This window comes from Drosophila bipectinata, chromosome XL (assembly GCF_030179905.1).
Source record: "Drosophila bipectinata strain 14024-0381.07 chromosome XL, DbipHiC1v2, whole genome shotgun sequence".
Classification (NCBI taxonomy): domain Eukaryota; kingdom Metazoa; phylum Arthropoda; class Insecta; order Diptera; family Drosophilidae; genus Drosophila; species Drosophila bipectinata.
The window spans coordinates 12,126,907-12,148,063 of NC_091734.1; the positions used below are offsets into that span (position 1 = coordinate 12,126,907).

Consider the following 21,157-nt stretch of genomic DNA (forward strand, 5'->3'; position numbering starts at 1 on the left):
TTGTCGGATTTTTTTTTTATTCAACTGCGGTTCTCGAGCAAACGAAGCAACTTTTAATGGTTCATTGTGCCGTTATGGTTCAGTTTCTTCTCTCTCTCTCTCTAACCACTCAAGCCCCGTCTCTGTCACTCCTCATTTTAGCGAGGAGTCTGAGTGTGTGTGTGTCGCTCACTGATTTAATATTGATGACCAAACATTTCAAGTGATGGCAGAGCACTAAACGCACACAGGCACAGGACTAAGGCATACAAATAAAAGGAAATATACATATATACGAAAATCACACACACACAGACAACTCTTAAAGATTTCGGTTTTTTTCCTCCATTTTCTGTTGAAAAGTTTTTGCATTTCGTGTCTGTTGCTTTTTCTCCGCTGGCGTTTTTCTTTTGGCCATCTCATTTGTGGTCAACGAATTTGTGGTACTTACACTCAAAAAAATGCTGAAGTACTACAAAACAATATACATTTTTAACAGATTTTTAAAGCTAACAAAGAAGCAATTGAAAATATTATTGAAATGCAACGATAATGCAAAGCATGAAAGGTTACGAGGAAAAAATGTATTCTATTTCTCAGAGTGCACATTGCGAATTTCTTGCAACTTTTACTCATTGGTGTTTATTTTGCATTTTAATTGAATTTGCCAAAGGACACGAGCCAGAGGAATCAAAGGATGCCAAGCGCACACACTTTCACTCTCTCCCACACTCCCACACATTGAAGGGGTGAGCCAAGGAAGGAAGTGCTTTCTAGTTCAAGTTCTCAATAAATAAAACCGAGAACAATGCCTAAGACTTTTATGTAAATTTCAATAAAAAAAAAGGAAAAACTTTAAAGGTTTTGAACCAGTTTCTTTTGTTTATACTCATCGTTGCTTAAATTCTTTTTTAATAATTTTTATAAAATCTGTAGAAATTCAATTTGTATTCAAGTGGTATGAAGACTTGATCCTCTTATTTGTAAGTCCCTTTTCCATAGCATACTTTTTCGGGCTTATGGCAAGCAATTCCAAGGCAAACGTTTCACGATTGAATGGAGCATTACTGGACCACCACACCTGGCTGCCACATAACTGTTTTCTCTTGCCCTACCACACTTTCAACCCCTCGATCCCCCTCTAGCCATAGCCTTCCCCCCTATCAATTTCCCAGGTGCATTTTCCACCGATGCACCTGTAAACCCAAATGCACACAACTCAAAGGGCTTGCTCTGGGCTAAAATACAATTCAAAGGAGCAGGATAACTGCAAGGACTTGAAAAAGAGCTTGTCGCAGTGTTGTCAGCTGGAAACTGCCATGATATTGTGGTAAAAATATCAAATATGTGCAGGGCTTATATATAGGGCTTTTTTGCATACAGGTCGTATACGTAATGTGGCAAGTTTTTGTTTCAATAGAGTTTTAAATACATTTTTTTAAATTAAAAATTTTGATATAAGTATAATAATCTAAATGCTTATAAAAATGCAAAAATTGTAAAGGTTTTCTACATCTTGATAATGGATACTAGGCGTATACGTAATGTATTTCTTTTTTAAACGATTTTTTTATGGTTCAAGTCTGTTATATTTTGGCTCATGGATATAAAAAAATATTACAAAATAAAGACATTCCAATCAATAAAGAAAATAACTATATAGAAGAGAAGTACTTAGAAGTATAAGTGGAACTCCACTAGTCGTATACGTGATATGGAAGCTGTCTGCATTTGTATATTTATTTTTATATTTAATCATTTCAGAAAAATAGTGTAAGCCTTATATGTTATACAATAAGAGAGTCTATATATGTATATCGATTTTATAAAGAAGCTCTCAAGGCTTGAAGACAAAATCCCTTTGTTAATTCCATTTTTATTATTTATTAATATTCCCTAAACCAACTCTTTTTCTCAAAACGGCCTCTAAAAACCACATCACTATCACTAGCTGGGTGATGAAATGGAAATTAAGGCTTTGGAGAGGTATAGAATGGGCAGAGGTTGAGGCAGAGGCAGAGGCAGTTGCAAGTTGCCAGTTGGATGCACTCATCCAAAAGCCTCCATCGCCGGGCAGGCTTTAGTTTCAGTTTCACTTTCAGTCCTTCGGAAAAGTGTGTCAAATGAGAGGAAAAACAAAAAACAAAAAAAAAACCAAACATAAGAAAGAAAGACTGGACAGCAAATCTAAATTAGTTCGAGACCCAGAAGAGCAACACCTGCATTGCCCATAAATACCCACACATACATATGTATACAAGATACTATATACACTGGCGGCCAGGATATGTGCTAGGACTATATAGATGGATTGGATGGATGGCGCAAATGGTGGTTCATTTCGGGCTGTTGCTGTAGCTGTTGGCTGTTGGCTGGGTCATAAATTTCATTTAGGAGACGTCGACAGACAAACACAAATACATCACTCTATCTATAGCAGGACCCCCTGAATGTCCTGCTCGGAGGAATAAAAAAAAAAAAAAAAAAAAAAAGGAGGACTGGGCGTGGCTGGACGGTTGTGGACAATAAATCTAGCGCATGGAACAAATGCGATTCGAGTCGAAGACGGCGACTTTGATCCGATCCGCAAATGTTGGCTGAAAACAATTGAGAGCAAAAGTGACATATTGACACATTAACCCACACACCCCTACTCACACACACACACACACTTTGTCACACACTCAGGCGACAGTTTTATGGCTTTGTAATAGTTCATCCTGGCAGGATATGCCAAGGAACTGCATTCAGTCAAAACTTGGCATGAAAGTGGGACTGCGAATGGGCAGGGGGAAGGTGGCGGAAAAGGACATCGGACCTTGGATGACAGGTGTCACTAAAGAAAGCGAAAGCAGATAGGAAAAGCCAAAGAAAAGAAAGACTTTCTAGGCAAGAAAAGTGAAAAATAGAAGGTCCTTTTTAAGTTAAATTGTAATAATATTTTTCGATGTTTTAATATCTGAGAGCCACCTAGTCGTATACTTAATAATTAAAAATGTATACTTCATTTATGTAATTAAATTTCGAAAATAATAACTCACCCTTGGCGTGCCTCCTGCACGAATATCGCTCACTTGGCACAATTCAATGACATCGCCATCCTGCAGAATATAAAATATTTAAAAAATATCTAAAAAAAAAAACAACCAAGAAAGAAGTAGGAAATTAATACTCACCCTTCCTTCACTCTTCCAATACAAAAAGAAACCATACTCGTCAACCTTGAAGAGGGCATCCCTCTCAAAGTCGTTCTCCTTGGTTTCCTTCTCGTTCTCGAACCAGCGATCGAAGACACAGCCCGTGGTCAGTTCCGGTGGCACCGGAATGATCCAATCGAACTCGTACTTCTTGGTCATTATTGCTCACTTCCGGCTTTCAATTTGACTTTGGTTTCCGCTAACGCAAACGCTACCACTTCCACTTCCGTTTCCGCTTCGGTTCCGCTTCCTTTTTCCGTTTTCTCGACTGTTTCAGTTTCAGTTTCCGTTTCCTCTTCCTTTCCGTTACCGGAACAACACAAAAATGTCTCCGTTCTCATGCGATATATATATATGAAATATATCTAGTCCAGATCTAGATCTGTCCCGCAGTTCAAACTTGGCTCTTGGACATTTTCGATAATCTCATTTGCTGTCTATCGATTATCGATTTCGGGCTATCGATTAACGATTATTTTGTTTACTTTTTAATAGGTATTTATGTATGTATATATTTACAATTGCATTTATTGTAGATCACATTGTCTCTGTTTCCGCAAGACAAATAAAATAAATAAAACAGAAAAACGCTCAGAATAATTGAACTTGGTTCGATTCTGTTTAAGTTTTTCTTTATAATTCCAGATTTTTCTTTTTAATTTTATAAATTTAGTTGGTTTTTTGGTTTAGTTTTTATAATCTTTGCGATTCAGCTGCAATTAGAAGAAACAGACAAAGCCATTAGACATGACAGGCCTTCTTGAAATAATAATCCTGTGGTCGGTCACAAGCAAATATCAAAGACAAGGGAAGTTTACATTGAGAGAAATGAGTATGTAAACAAGTATATGTAATAAGTATATGCTATATAAGTATACATATGTAAGTATATGTTTGATCAGCTAAGCTGTAGATATTTTTAGAACAGAAGCCATAAGAAACGTTTTTCTGATAATTTAATTTACTTATATATATATTATAATAGATAGATATATTTTGCATATATTAGAGATAGATCTATATCATAAATAGATATATTTATCTCACTCATATCTCATATATTTATCTCATTTAATTTAATTATAAAACATAATCAAATTAAACTTAAAAACGGCCTTTAAAATTTTCTTCCTTCGTTCTTGTATTTAATTTTATGGATTTCCCTTAAACACCACCCCCTATTTTTTTCTCTGTATTTGTGTCTGGTCAAGACTCAATGAAACCCCAAAAAACTCATATGATTCTTCATGAAGACTTGGAAGTTAAGTGCATCAAGGATTTCTTTTTGAAATTCGGGATTGCACTTCAAATGCACTTCAAAAATTCAAAGAATCTTTTTTTTAGGCTTTAAATAGAAGCCAAATACCAGCCTATTTTTGTTAAAGCTTAAAAAAAATTATAATGCAAGCAAATCAGGTAATTAAATTGAAAAACCACAACCAATTGTAATTGTCATTACGAAGCCATTGCGGAGTGGCTTTGCCAATCAATTGGCAATTGGTTACGCACAATTTTCACAATTATTTCAACAACAACAAAAAAAAACTTTGCAAATTGAATTAGCCAATTTACAATATATATTTTATCACTGACACAGTTTTTTCATAAAAAAAAAGAAACACAACACTCGAAAGAATAAAAAAATTATTTATTTCTCTTTAAAGTTGAGCCTGAGATTCATGCAAATCATTGCAGGATATAGGACTCACAGGACTCCAGGTGATGGGAGTACGGTTACGGATCCGGCTGATAGCTGACAGACAACTGAACTACGGAAAATCGCCGCAGCCGGAAGCCAAGAAATATCTGGCTGTTGGCTTTTGGTTTTTGGCGACTAATGGAATTAGCGACTGACGACATTGTCAGGGCCATGGTCGCGGGATTTTCGTCTATACTTTCCATTTCAGTCTCTGGTTTTTTTTTTCTAGCCACCCATAGACGATTCGATTGGGAAGCACTTTGGGGACTTCCCAACACCCCCTCAAAAAAAAAATGGGGGCGGCGAAAAAAGTAGAGGGAAACCATCACCATGGCCATGGCCTCGTGCACCTGACTTTGACTTTTATTCGCATTTTCCACCTGGCCTTATAATTTGTGCAACAACTATTTCAATTTAATCAATAGACTTGTCAGAAGAAATCTTTAAAGTTTAAACTTAAAAGAAAAGCTCTGCTTATTTCTCTTTAAAAATAAAACAAATTTAAAGCACTTTTTAAAGCCTTATAGCTCTTAGCTTATATTTAACAATATTTTATTTAAATATCTATTTATTTTTAGCTTCTTCTACTTGCTGTAATTTGTAGAATTTAAATAAAGAGCCAAGCTTACTTGACAAGCTTATTTTCTGTGACAGACACACTTCACGGGTGTCGGAGTCCTTTGTGTGACATTTATGCGCTTTCCATGACCCCTCCTTCAGCCCACACACACACATACATATAAAATATATATATATATTTAGCTTTCGGTGACTGATTATTTGGCGCTGCTTTGAGAACCGTGATTTCTTCCGCTTTCCTTTTTCGACGGCGCTGTCATGTCACACATGACTTCAAATTCAATGAGCTGCGAAATTTCGCTCATTGTTGAACTTGGAGAGCTCGTTAGTCAGACACACACACACAGCCATACACATGTGTGTCTAAGGATAACAAAAATAAATGAAAAAAAAAAAATCAAACACCCAGAGGACTCTAAAAAGCGTACAACAATAAAAAATAAAATACTTTCACGCCCGCCCCACAAATGTTTAATGAATTTACGCTCTTTGCGCTTTTGAACTTTCGGGAACAGAACTGAGCTGGCGAATTAGCGAACAAAAGCAGCTTCAAGGACGAAGGACTAAGGACTGGGATTCCATGGAGCAAGGCAAGGGGCTTTGACAATGCACTCGTTTTAAAATATGTGCGCTCTTATATAGTATGTGAGGGCACTTTTACTTTTTCGTTAGTAAAGTTTTCTTAAAGTTCCATAATATTTATTTATAATTTAAAAAAAAAACCTTTAATAATTTAATGGAATTATTATAAATATCTAAGCCTCTTAAAATCCATAATTCTAATGGCATGTCTGTGACATTTTTGCACACTTCTCTCACCCACTTCAATAGAACTCTTGCGAAATCGAAGCACTTGAATTCATACTAAAGGATGCGCGACCATTAAATGCAGAAGCCCTGGGAGAAAGGTTGAGAATGGTTAACGGTGAAAGCACGGAGAAAGCAAAGAAGGGCAGAGAAAAGAAAAAAAAAATGAAAAAGGAAAGAACAACACGAAGGCAAATCAAAACGACAGAGGCCTTAGAAAGCACTGTCATAACTCAGTATTGACACTGAGAGAAGTTAAGGCGTTTAAAAGTTAAAATTATATTACCTAAAATTTAAGAGTCGCTCTGTTTATTAGCAACATTTTATGAGAAGCGAGGAGAAGAGTCCTGAAATTTATTCGGTACTAGTACTAGTTTAAAAATGCATACTTATATCAAGGTTTTTGGTATTTTCATATTATTTAAAGATTAATTTTGGCTTAAGACAATCTTGTAAGAAGCGAGAAAAGCTATTAAATTTAAAAAGTATCTTAGTATTTTCCATTTTTTTTTTTGGTATTTTAAACATTAAAGCTTTTAAGTGCTTTGATTTGTTTGTAAACTACCCCTTAAGAGAAGCGTGGAGGAGAGCTCTGTCATTATTAATAATTAAGTTAAATTTTTTACCTAATTAAAAGAATAAAAAAAATTAAAATTAAAAAAAGTATATTTTCCACAAAAACTTTTCTTATTTAAAAAAGAATATTTATTTTTAAGCCCTTAATTTTTTTGAATGCCTTGAGTATATGACAATGGATTCTGCCTTTCCCCCGCCACCGCCCCTCCCCCAAGTGCCACGCCTCAACACCTGTGCCCCCATCGATATGTGTGTGTGTGGGTTGGAAAATTCGGGAAAATCCAAGCGATGAGGTTCTGGGAAGGGGCTGACGGGGGCCGGGGTAAAAATAACTTGCATAAACTTTTCCTCAAAGGACACACACATCCATATAGCCAGATATATTCAGCGAGAGACGCACGTACGCCGAGAAGTGTGCTACAAATATGCTCATTACGTGCGCGCCAAGTGGCAGGACCCTCCTCCTTTGCCTGGTTTTTGCTACCGCTACCAGTGCCCCCTTCCGTCGGCCACTCCCCTTGCGCCCGCGCCCTCGCCCGCCCCCAGCGACAATTGCTCAATTTATTATTGCATACTTTGCGGCCATAAAACTTGGCAGCCATCGCACTGCTGCCTCTTGTTGCATGTATTTATAGATTGCTTTACAAAATATCCAAAGATACATATAAACGGGGAAAGTATGTACTGGATAAGGGATATCTTTAAATTCTTAAAGTTCATTCTCATTTCAAACAGTTATTTACAAGCTATTTACACAAATTATGGAATAATTTATTCCATAAAGTTTTTATAAGCCTGGCTCAAAGCTCCTCCATTTATTGGAAATCCCTTGCTGTTTAACATGCATTATTTGTATAATTTTTTTGCTCCAGCTTGTTGTTTGCGTTTTAATTACAACACAAAAAGCCTGTTATTGGTACAAGGCTGGTTTATGTGTTGTTGTTCGGATTTTAATAACTGAATTTCCATGTCGAATCAGCATGATATTTATAGCATTGTTGAATGCAACTACCATCAGAGATTCTTATATAAAATGTACCCTTTTGATTCGATTTGTTGGTGAAATTCCATACATCTTCCAACTGGACTTGAGATGTTCTTTAGACGGTTGTTGTGGCCATTACACTTACCAAATTGAATTTGCCGGCCATACAATATTTGTGAAATTGGCATTTAAATATTTGATGAGACAAGCAAAGGGAAATGCGAACTCGAACTCGAATCGCAGGTACTAAAATATTTGAGTGTCCAAGGGGCCCGAATTCGAACATTGGAACACTGATTGCACAAATGAAATATTGAGATATTGAAGGGAAAGCCAGTGGGCTGGGGAGTGGGTGGACTGTTTTAGGGTCTTTTTTGGGAGGGGAGGTGGCTCAAGGGTCACACAAGCTGACCTTGCCGGCGCCAGGCATCCATCAAATTTGATGGCAGTGCAAGCTCGCGACTCATGCACTGAGTCAGTCAGTCAATCAGTTGGTCAATCAATCAAGCCCTCGCTCAATTACATCAATCAAATGTCCAGGGAAGCAGTCCAAAGGAAAGGGCTAACGGGGGGGGAGGGAAGGTAATCCAAAACCGAAAACTAAATGCGTTACTCTGGGGGTATTAGAGTGCACTTTAAGAAAATAATAGAAAAATCTTAAAAAAGATATAATATGACTAGGGATAGGTCTTAATACGTCTTAAAGTATGGTATATTTTCTATTAAATTTTAAGATCTTTTGAAAAGATTTTTTTGTAGTATTTTTTCCAGTTTACCCGATGACTTTCAGGACCCAAAAGTAATTACATCTGATAAACAAGTTCTCGTTTATGGTATCCTGCCCGAAAGAGACAGCACAGCCAAGCAACCGACAGAGACAGACAGAGCCATGGGGAAAAGGATTTGCTGAAAAACGCATTTTGCATTTTCCCAACAAAATGGCAGGAAATAAACCAAATAACTTATCAACTTGACAGATGCAATGTTTGACTAAAATATATATATACAAAAAAATAAGAAACAAGGGTATACTCTTTAACTTTCTATTACTTTTCCTCCTCCCCCATACTCCCCCAATCTGCCACAGGATACTGTTTTCCACTGCATGTGTGGGTGGAAGTTTCGCATACTTTCGTCTCATGTTGAATGAAAAATATTCATTTAATTAAAAAAAGAAAAACACAAGTGCACATATTTGCGCAAATATTTATTCAAGCCATGTTATGGGAATTCACTTTTAAAAGGAGAACAAGTAGTCCATATGGAAAGGAGCCTGACAGGGATTTAGTTTTTTCCAAAGTAATTAGAAACCTATTTGCGGGAAAAAGTATATTCAGAAAAAACATATTTGTGTTGAGCCTTTTCCTCTAAAGGAGAAAGTACTTTCTCAAAATGAAGAAAAACATGTTTTGCTAAATAACTTTATAATAGGGTTGGTTGTTTTCAGAGAAAAACATGTTTTTTTCCAGCATCAGGAAGATCAGGAGATATATAATTATCGAAACTTTAACTGACCTAAACTTACTTTACTTAAATTAAAAAAAAATGGATCATAAGAACATCCCAAGAGATATGGATATCTTCCTTCAGTTCCGGATTTAGGTCAGGATTCCTTTAAGTTCCAGGTATCCAAATCAGAAGCATAAAACATTTTCTTCAGACCTTATATATATTATGACCTTAATATATTATATATCCAATTGTTAAAAAACTCTACAAGTACCGGGTATCACAATCGAAAGCCTAAAAACCTAATTTTGTAAAAGAATTGAAGGTCAGTTGAATCTTTTTCACTTTCTTTGTTGATTGTTTCATAATGAAAGTTTCCATTGACATTGAACCACTTGTGCCACAAATATCATTTACCACACACACTCGCCGACACTCACACACACTCCGACATACATACAGGTGACCCCATGGCGGATACGTGATGCGTGGGAATATGCAAAGTCCCGGGAGCAGAAACTCGCTTAGGCACGCACCATCCGTCAACAGAAAGCGAAGAATCCGGCAAGAAGGTGGTGGTGCCACGGCCCAAAAAAAAAAGGATGAAAGGATGGGGGCGTGGCAGAGGTCTGGGTGGGCGTGGCCGAGGCAAATCAAAACCGAATGATGGGCGGAGCGACAGTGCGGGCATCCTTCAAACCAACTGTCAGCAACTGTCAGAAGAAGTTAAACGAAAGAAGAAAAAAAACAACAAACTAAAACAAAAGGAAAGTGTAGAAAACAGAGACAGATAGAAAGAGGGGATGGAGGGGGAGAGAAAGTAAACCAAAACAAAGAAAGAAACAAAAAAATAAATGAAAATAAAATAAAAGCAAATAACATTAACAGCAGATGACACTTCAAGAAATGAATATTTTATGAAAATAAATTGAAATCAAGTGTTTTTATTTTGAAAGAAATTATAAATTTAGTGAAATATATATCTGATATTTAATATTCAAAATAATTTAAACAAAAGTATTAAAAAATTTACGTTTTTAAGAAGAATTGCATCCCTAGAAACTAAAACCCCTTAAATTAAATGAAGAATTTTTACTATTATTTTAATTTAATTTATATTTGTTCTCTTCTTTTTTTTTTGCAGTGTATAGCCCCCGAAAAAGATGCTTTTGGCCTCACTGTCATATGGCTTACAGCTGTTGGCGCACTGGCGAAGCTTGAGGTGCTTTTCCAGGAGGGGCAACTTGCCATGCAGGGGGCGGGGCGTAGGGGGAATGGCGGCAAATATATGCCAAAACGAGAGATACGATGTGGCACACAGCGGTGGTTTATTTTTAGCCCCATAGGCCGTGAAAAACTTCCAATTCCCCGAATCAAAACAATACATCATCATGAGCAGACGCATCGCCAGGAATCGGTTCGGAAGCCTCCTCCCAGGACCCACGACCCAGGACCCAGGACGCCTCCTACTTTTCAGCTGGCGTGTCCTTGGTCCTTGGTGAAATTGTGCATATTATATATATATATGACAATGAAGGAGCAAAAACCAAAACAAAACAAAGCCCAAAAAATGGCGGAAAAAACAGGAGAAAGTTTCTTAAAATAAGGGAAATGAAAGGGATGCTCTAAAATGGTTTAATTTTAATAGTTATTATTAGGAGAGTTGTTAATTAAATATGAAAATAAATATAAATAAAAATATGTATTTTAGTAATATATATTTATGTATTTTTCCAGATTTATTTCAAGTTTGGCCAACCTAACCCTATAGTCATGATTACCTTTCTGAGAAAATGCCTAAAAATATGCAAAGAGGAGGACACCATTTGCGTGTTTTGATTTGACAAAGGTTTTGGGTTTATGGGTTTGAGGGTTTGAGGTTCGGGGTTATGGTCTCCGAGGTTGTCTAAGATTTTTTTTTCAGGTTCGAGACCCAAGAACAGGAAACAAAAACCCGAATCAGAACCAGTATCCGAGTAGGAATCTGTGTGGGAGCCAGTTTTTCTTTTATTTTTATTATAAGAGTATATATATATTATATAATTTTTTCTGGGGGCTCTGAACTCTTCAAGGAACTCTTTTCCTTTTTTTTCCCCCCCCCCATCCCCCCCTTTGCTGCGGGGCAGGAGGCATTTATACTAATTTGTCGATAATTTCGTTGAGCTCGTAAAATGTTCGCTTATGTTTATGGGACACAAAGTGGCCAGAAGGCAGGCGAAACAAAACACAGAGAAGGATAATGGGTGGGAGGTCCTGGGAAGGAGCTCAGGCCGACAGGACATGGGAATTGAGCTGCCTGTGACTAAGTGAGCAGCTCTAATAGACATTTTATCGATTGCCTTTGCACAATTATATTTGATGAGCTTTTAATTGAATTGATTTACTTTCGTTTTGCTGTATAAATAGAAGGCGGCAAGGTCAGAGTGGTCGCCGCATGCGATAGATCTAAAACAGTCCTACTATTATGGTTAAATATTCAACAACAGTGGGTTGAATACTTCGAAAGTACAATAGAACTCTTAAATAACTGAAGATGAACCCGCAATACCGAGCCATGTAACTACAAAATCAAATTAATTTCCCAAGAAATTGAATTACAAAAGACAAGTTTTAATTTGTTTTCATTTGGAGCTTGGGTTTCGAAATTTCCAGTAGCTCTAAAGGGTCAGAGGTCAGGGACAATAGTTGGAGAGAAATGGAAACCCAGCCATATATCGGATATATCGCAAAGAAAAGACGATCAGGTTACAAATTGGAGCAGCCAAGTGGCAAGGCAATTGTCAGTGGCAGGAGCGAGGGCTTTTGGCGAAAACTTTTCACGATTCTTGTGCCATATAAGCATTATATATATCATATATACATTATACATCATAGTTATGTATATAGAGAGTGTATGTGTGTGTGTGTGTGTGGCAGGAAGGAAGGAGTTCATCTCATCTCATCTCATTTCGGGGCTGATGGAAATGCCAACAGCAGCCAAGTTTTCCATCAGAAAAGTTTTCATCGAAAAGTTGTAATTCCGTGCACGACGGCTTTGGTTTTTCTTTTTTTTTTTTTTCTGTTCCCGAACTTTCAACTTTTTTTTCTGTTCAGTTCTGTTCTGTACTGGCCGAATATTCCTTCTGCATTCAAAACAATTTCGTTTTCATTTTCATTTTTCACTTTCCAGTATTTTCATTTTCATTTTCCAAAGAGAGTTTGTTTTCTGGCGACCTGCCCTTTTGTTTTCGCTCTGCCGTCTCTTTCTTTCAGCCATCTAGCCACCTCTCTCGCACACCCCTTCCAGCTTTACTTGTAAGCTGCGAGCATAATTTCATTTTAATACTTTGTAAGCGCATTAATTACAAAAAAAAACCCCACACGCTCGGAAAAAATATTAAATACGAAATAAAAATTGAAAAATTGAGAGAGACAATTGAACTTGCGGCATCCCTTTCCCACAATTCAAGTGGTATAATAATAATAATAATACCAGTAGTACGAGATGAATGGTGAGAGCCCTCTGGGGGAATATGTATATATTTTTGCAGGCTTTATTGTCAACGTCTTTGGGTTTTCCTTTCATTTCCCAACTGCACTTTCCCCGGGAGCGGGGGAGGGGTGTGCGATGGCCCCGTAATGCGGTAAGCAAATAAGCAGGGATTTCCTCGACCTTGCCACCCAAGAAAGCCCTCCAACAAATAATAGTAAGTAGTCGCATTTTTTTTCGTCACAAATATTTAAATCCCAGGAATAAGACTTTGGTTGTCAAGGCTTAGGGTTTGATGATTTCTCTATAATACGATTTAAGACCTTGCCTTTAAAACTTGAAAGCTGCCACATTACGTCATAATTAAATAAAATTGTATGTTATAGTTTCCCAAAAAGCCATCAATATCAGTATCTGTATCGAGAATGATTATCGAATGGGTTGGCAAATAGTCGGCAAATCCCCTGGAAAAACATAAACAGGTGGAAATGGCGATGGTGGAAAATCGAGTCAAAATCATCGAGGCACTGAAGGCCCAATCGAAGCGCGTCAATGCCATAAATTTGGGCCAATCCATGAAGTGCAACGTATTTACGACCAGCTACTTCAATTGCACTAATTAACCGAACGAAAGCACCTCAAGGGTGGGGAGGGGGGCAAGGTGTGGCAAGGGGGCTGGCAGCTGGCAGCTGGACAGGTAACCTTCACCTGAATGGACAAACAGTGACGCCATTGCGACATCCGACACCAGAACCATTTTGCAATCGAGAGCAAGAAGGGCAGCTAGCAATGCACTGTAAACAAAAATAGACTACCGAATATATATTTATAAAATAATTTAAATTAATTATTGAGTAATTAATTATTAAAAAGTTATAAAAATAGGTATATCATACTGCATATCATCATAAAGTAATTAATTTTCGAGTAATAAATTATTTTAATTTCTCACAATGCAGTCACCACCCTGGGGTCCACCGCCCACTTTGATTAGCCGTATCCTGTTGAGTGCATCCCTCTTAGGGAAGGTAAAAATTAGAGGCCGGCTGGGAGGGAGGCTTGGCCTGCATTACGTATACGCAACGTAATCAGCTTAGTAGCTGTCGCTTAATCAAATAATCATCGCCAGCTCCTGGACGAGGCTCCGACCTTCACCTGGCCCGGTGAAACCGAAACTAAAAGGATGAGGGAAACTAGATCACTAGAGAACTGGAGGGAAATTGTGAAAATGGTTCCACTGCTCCCAGCAATTACAAAGAGTCCGAGGTCCAGTGACAATTGAATGATTAGCGAGAGTGCCAGGGATTGTATAAAAAAAAAAAACCAACTGACACTCCGAATTGGCACACACGAATGGCAAATGGGTCATGGTGAGATAATCTGGGTATGGTCAGAGTCATTTGGGCCAAGTAAGGTGTTTAAATGGAATAGCTTTAAGGGAATACGTAATAGGAGCTTAGAGGTAACGGAGGTAAGATTGTGTAAAGAGTTCTAATTAGTTAGGGACATCAAACATATCTCTTTTTTAATTCAATTCCATTTTCCACTCAATTCCAATTCCAATTCCACTCAATTTTCCCCTTCCAAGTAGCTCCTACTCCTTTTTAATAAAAATATTTATTTTCCAAAAACAAGTTAGCCTTGGAATTGTCATTGGTACCTGTCAAAGTCAGACTCCCATGCCCGGGCCGGGATAGCCTCATTATTTCACTGAAATTCATAGTGAAAACACAATAAAAATCTCTCTTTGTTTTTAGAAAGATATCAAATATTGAATTGAAATTAAAAAGCCCAAATTCAAAATTCCTAATAGACAGACACCAAATTTTTCCAAATAAAAGCAAGATGGATCGCATTACCCTTGACGAGTTCCCAGCCATCGCTGCCGTAGTCCGTGGAATGGTGGAGAAGCATCTGAAGGACAAAGCTAAGGAAGCCCAACTCCATAAAGATCGTGAGGTTGAAACACGGGAGAAACCTAAAGAGATACTGGGCTTTCGGCCATCCTTGGACGAGGACAAGGACAAGAAAACGGACTCGTGCACTAACAAGGGCCCAAGCCAGGACTTAGACCTAGAAGGTTTCAGACCAGAGCAAGACCATGAATGTAAAATGACCAAAAAAGAACTGATATCTCTGGTGGTGGCAGAGATGAAGGCAAACCAAACAGATAATGGCGATGCAGAAAAAGACGGAAGCAAAGGTCGAGAAATTCGCCGGGAGCTGCTCGCCAGGCTTAATCAGGAACTGATCCATGAGGCGGAAAAGACCGCCCTGCTTCAGAAGCAGTTACAGGAGACTCGCCAACTCGTGGCCGACTTCCAGGAGCGCACCAAGAAGGCCAATGCCGAACTCCAATTCATTCAACACATGACTTGGGAGCTCCAAGAGCGCATTGACAAGATCGACGCCGCTCGCAAGAAGAGGGCTGCCTCCAAATAGTACGAGTCCAAGGACAAGGATGGGTCTGAAGACAAGGACCTGTCCATAGCCTAGTCCTGCCAATGGCCCTCTTTCATTCCCTTAACCAGCCTCGAAGCCTACATTTCCGCGTGGGCTCTAATCGTATCTTTGAAATACATATGTATGTGCCTTTGATAAAGTATGTTTAGATCCTTTACAAGATAGACTATAGATATACTTTGTTTTATTTGGGGGACTATCTATGGGCTTTTGGAATAAAGATATTTCCATAATATGCACTTTATAATAAAGTGAAGAAAAGATAATTCGCCTCCGCCTTGCCGCTAGTCCAAACCTTTAACATTCTCGAGAACCATGATGCGTCCTTATACCTTCCATTCAGAGGGGACTTTGTTCGACCATCGCCATCTGTGAGGTCTTATGCGCTTTATAATCGATCCAATCACGATCCAATAGGCAAGTATCAGGGAGAGAAAAGGGAACTTTCCAGGACCTGGCAGGCAACCGCGGACATTCCCCTATTTTTCCCCAACATAAACCTATTTTTAAGATTCAATTCCAATTTTTCCCTTCCATGTAGCTCCTACTCCTTCTTTAAAACAATATTATTTTCCAAACCCAAGTTAGCCTTGGAACTGCCTTCGAGATCTGTCAACGTCAGACCCCCATGCCCGGCCTGAGATAGCCTCATTATTTCACTGAAACTCGTAGTGAAAACACACTAAAGATCTCCCTATTTTTGGGAAGAAAATCAAATGTTAAATTGAGCCGATATTCAAAATTTCGAACAAAAAGAAACCAACATTTTGAAATAAAAGCAAGATGGATCGCAAGACGTTTTCTTCTCAAGAAGAAACTCAAGAAGAAAATATCAATGAAGAAGACATCGATCAAGACAGGCTCCGGGAGCTGCACGATCGTATTCGTGCACTGCTGATCGATCAGTCGCCAGAGGAGTGGAAGAATACTGCCGATTGCTACCTCCAATCTCTTAAACGGAAATATCGGGGTATCCAAGAACGCAATTACGAGATAGAGGTTTTCAGATACAAGTTGGAGATCGACGACCTGAGCGAGCGCTTGAAGAATTTAAGTGACAGATATGATAAATTTGCTATTGAGATCCGTAAGCGCATTGACGAGATTAATGCCGCCCGTTTAGACACCGAGATTGATACACTTTGTACTTCATTTTTACTACTTTCAATCGGCCTTTGAAATAAATATATTTTTGTTGCAATAAAATCAATAAAAGCGTCCTCGCGAGAATCGCAGATTGAGTCGTCCTTTCAGTTCATCATCTCCATCCTATCGAATGGATAAACCTACTTATGTATGTCTCCGTTTTAGTTTCCAGATATCCGTCTGTTGACAATATATCGAGGCTCCAGCTTTCTTAAAAAAAGAATGCTGCACGGCTCGTTCTCCACCAACACAACCTCTCAAGCTTGTAACTGGTTGGCTAAGTGTCTTGAATCGTAACGTTTTTTTGTTGGAGAACTACTCAGGGATTTTTCAATAAAGATATATTGAAAATAAATGAAATTATTCCCTTAAATTTCCTGGTCAAGAAAACTAAAAGGAACTAAACTTCTCAACAAATACTTAAGTTTCTTTTAAAGAATAACTCCTTAAACCCTGAGAAAGAGAACAACAAACCATGAATATTTGTAAGCATAATCTCCAGGTTTAATAACGATTATTTATCGATAAAAGCATTCCGCAGAGTTGCACAAAAATGGAATATATTTAGTATAGTTTGCATGCCATTTTTTATTCAAAGATATAAAAGCCTTTGAACTTATTTTTGATCTCTTTGAATCAGACCTGTGGACTCCGAACTTACTTTAATCCAATTTATTTTGTTTACTGGGAGATTCGGGTGCACTAGTTGGCCGTCACTTTCGGCCCGGCTATATCTATTTTTGGTCTGTCATTTGAATGGCATTCCAGGCGGGCCGCATCCCACGCATCCATTCAAAATAATAGAAAAAAAAACACAAAACTTCTAGGGGACCCAGACAACAAAAAAAAGAGAACATATAGAAATGTGGGGGTATTTGGTATCGCATCGTAAACACATTTCCCGTTACACGTGCGGACATTTTGTTTAGTTAGTCAATTTGTATAGCTGCGTAATTACATAATGATTTATTTTCGCATACAATTCGCTTGATTTTATACATTTTCCCGGGTCGCTCTCATCGCAATGTGTGTTTTGATTTATTTACATTGAATGCGAATGCGAGGCCATCGCAGCAACATTAATTGCAAGGCAACTACAAAAAAAAAGGAAAAAAAACTAGAAACTTTAACTTGAAAGATCAATCGGAATTCAAGGATGATCAGGTCTTGTAATCGAAAGCAGCTCATTCTGCAGAGTTGCTTCTAGAGTTGGAATTTGAAATAAAACTAAAGAAATAAAAATTAAACTTTAACTTGCATAGGAATTTCAAAAGGATTTTTGGGAATTTAGACGATCCTGTCTTGTTATCAAGAGAAGCGCATTTAACAGAACTGCTTTTGTAGGAAATAGTGTTTATTCCTTGAAATCCTTTACTTAAAGGGCCGTCAGATTTATTTTAAAAATAATTTTAAACCTTAACTTGGTATTAGAATTTATTAAAATTATTCAAGGATTTATTCAAATTCCAATTCTCATTCGATTCTCAAGCGGAGTACCTTAAACGATTTCTAGATCGATTCCCCATCATTCTGCATCAAAATCCTGGGACAAAATATTTTTTAGATTTTTTGTCCATTTTTCGTGATGGGATCCCTTGAAAATGGGGTTCTCCCCTATATGGCCCAGTGGGATGGCTATATCTTTTTCAATTCTCATCCGATTCTCAAGCGGAGTACCTTAAACGATTTCTAGATCGATTCCCCATCATTCTGCATCAAAATCCTGGGACAAAATATTTTTTAGATTTTTTATCCATTTTTCGTGATGGGATCCCTTGAAAATGGGGTTTTTCCCTATATGGCCCAGTGGGATGGCTATATCTTTCTCAATTCTCATCTGATTCTCAAGCGGAATACCTTAAATGATTTCTAGATCGATTCCCCATCATTCTGCGTCAAAATCCTGAGACAAAATATTTTTTAGATTTTTTGTCCATTTTTCGTGATGGGATCCTTTGAAAATGGGGTTTTTCCCTATATGGCCCAGTGGGATGGCTATATCTTTCTCAATTCTCATCCGATTCTCAAGCGGAATACCTTAAATGATTTCTAGATCGATTCCCCATCATTCTGCATCAAAATCCTGAGACAAAATATTTTTTAGATTTTTTGTCCATTTTTCGTGATGGGATCCCTTGAAAATGGGGTTTTCCCCTATATGGCCCAGTGGGATGGCTATATCTTTCTCAATTCTCATCCGATTCTCAAGCGGAGTACCTTAAACGATTTCTAGATTGATTCCCCTTCATTCTGCATAAAAATCCTGAGACAAAATATTTTTTAGATTTTTTGTCCATTTTTCATGATAGGATCCCTTGAAAATGGGGTTTTCCCCTATATGGCCCAGTGGGATGGCTATATCTTTCTCAATTCTCATCCGATTCTCAAGCGGAGTACCTTAAACGATTTCTAGATCGATTCCCCATCATTCTGCATCAAAATCCTGAGACAAAATATTTTTTAGATTTTTTGTCCATTTTTCGTGATGGGATCCTTTGAAAATGGGGTTTTTCCCTATATGGCCCAGTGGGATGGCTATATCTTTCTCAATTCTCATCCGATTCTCAAGCGGAGTACCTTAAACGATTTCTAGATCGATTCCCCATCATTCTGCATCAAAATCCTGAGACAAAATATTTTTTAGATTTTTTGTCCATTTTTCGTGATGGGATCCCTTGAAAATGGGGTTTTTCCCTATATGGCCCAGTGGAATGGCTATATCTTTCTCAATTCTCATCCGATTCTCAAGCGGAGTACCTTAAACGATTTCTAGATCGATTCCCCATCATTCTGCATCAAAATCCTGAGACAAAATATTTTTTAGATTTTTTGTCCATTTTTCGTGATGGGATCCCTTGAAAATGGGGTTTTTCCCTATATGGCCCAGTGGGATGGCTATATCTTTCTCAATTCTCATCTGATTCTCAAGCGGAATACCTTAAATGATTTCTAGATCGATTCCCCATCATTCTGCATCAAAATCCTGAGACAAAATATTTTTTAGATTTTTTGTCCATTTTTCGTGATGGGATCCCTTGAAAATGGGGTTTTCCCCTATATGGCCCAGTGGGATGGCTATATCTTTCTCAATTCTCATCCGATTCTCAAGCGGAGTACCTTAAACGATTTCTAGATCGATTCCCCATCATTCTGCATCAAAATCCTGAGACAAAATATTTTTTAGATTTTTTGTCCATTTTTCGTGATGGGATCCCTTGAAAATGGGGTTTTCCCTATATGGCCCAGTGGGATGGCTATATCTTTCTCAATTCTCATCCGATTCTCAAGCGGAGTACCTTAAACGATTTCTAGATCGATTCCCCATCATTCTGCATCAAAATCCTGGGACAAAATATTTTTTTAGATTTTTTGTCCATTTTTCGTGATGGGATCCCTTGAAAATGGGGTTCTCCCCTATATGGCCCAGTGGGATGGCTATATCTTTCTCAATTCTCATCCGATTCTCAAGCGGAGTACCTTAAACGATTTCTAGATCGATTCTCCACCATTCTGCATCAAAACCCTGAGACAAAATATTTTTTAGATTTTTTGTCCATTTTTCGTGATGGGATCCCTTGAAAATGGGGTTTTCCCCTATATGGCCTAGTGGGATGGCTATTTCTTCCCCAATTCTCATCCGAGAATTAAAGAAGACTGTGTTTAAGGCCTGTTCTACAATACTTGAAGTTCGATTGAACTTTATTTAAAAAAATTGAGGAAAAAGCTTAAAAGATCAACTTGAAAGGATGATTAGGCCTTGTTATCGATAGCAGCAGAGTCGCATTCAGAATCGCATCTGGATCGAAGTGCTATCGAAATTAATTTGATTTATTTATTAGCTGTCTTATTTGTTTATAAACAATAAAAGCCAAAGAATGCGCATTTAGGGTTTATGAACATTTCAATTGGATTTGGCCAAAAGCAAAACACAGAACCAACACCACTAATAACAACAATTATTTTTATGGCAAATATTTATCTAACATTGGTGGGTGGGTGGCTGGGTGTCTGGGTTCTCCTTCGCCCTGCCAGCACCCCTCCTTTTATTTTTTTTTTGTGTGTAGTGGCGGCTGTCAAAGGCAAACAACAAAAGCATCGAAGGTTGTTAATGCTGAAATATTAATGTGCGTTAATTACCCGCAGACGGGGGTGTTACCCATGGAAGGGTTAAATAATCGGCAAAAGGGGGGTTATCACACAAAAATAAATGAATAAATAAATAAGAATATTTTTCATTTAAGATATACAGTTTTTTTTTTGGAATTTTTGCCCAAAATCTTTGAGAGTACATAAAAAAGTATATATAATCTCTATGTACTCGATGGCATACAAGGTACCAGTTCGAGTTCGTAGATTACGCATTTTGTTTATTATTCCGATCGAAGTGATGTTGGTGCGGCGCTATTGTACTGTATTTCTCCTCCGGCTTGTTATTGTTAATTTATTTTTACCTATAGACGGTCCAGAGCAGACCAGACCAGATTTTGGCCAACAAATGAGCCAATTGCCAAGGCAACTTCCCCAAAAAGGTTAAGCGCATCGAATTACACGCGCCGCCCGCCCCGGTACAACTCCGCTCCGGCAAGTAAATTTAATTGCAAATCAAAACATGGCCATCGCCCAAAACCTGGCCAGAAAGCCAAGGAAACCACATGGAAATCTCTAGATACTTTGTCCTATAGTTGTTCTTGTTACATTTTTCTTTTTTTTTTGGCCCGACCAGGGGACCGAAAAGGTAGGGCCTAAATGGACAGAAAGCAAAAATAAGTATAAGCAAATTTTCGGCAGGAAATCATTTTAGAGCCTTT

The 21,157-nt window shown here is 37.9% G+C and overlaps 1 protein-coding gene across 4 annotated transcripts in view; it reads right to left on the reverse strand.

The window, feature by feature from the left end:
• norpA (no receptor potential A) overlaps positions 1–21,157 on the reverse strand; it is a 57,000-nt gene that overhangs the window by 14,029 nt on the left and 21,814 nt on the right. For 3 of the 4 annotated variants that reach the window (XM_070278289.1, XM_070278333.1, XM_070278343.1), the window contains 2 exons: positions 3,156–3,889; positions 3,021–3,080 (listed from right to left, as the gene is read on the reverse strand). In XM_070278289.1, the coding sequence (XP_070134390.1) occupies positions 3,021–3,080; positions 3,156–3,335 (240 nt within the window). In that variant the 5' untranslated portion in view covers positions 3,336–3,889. Of the gene's footprint in view, positions 1–3,020; positions 3,081–3,155; positions 3,890–4,885; positions 4,950–21,157 lie in introns of those variants that run through there. The other variant, XM_070278309.1, reaches the window with a different exon arrangement.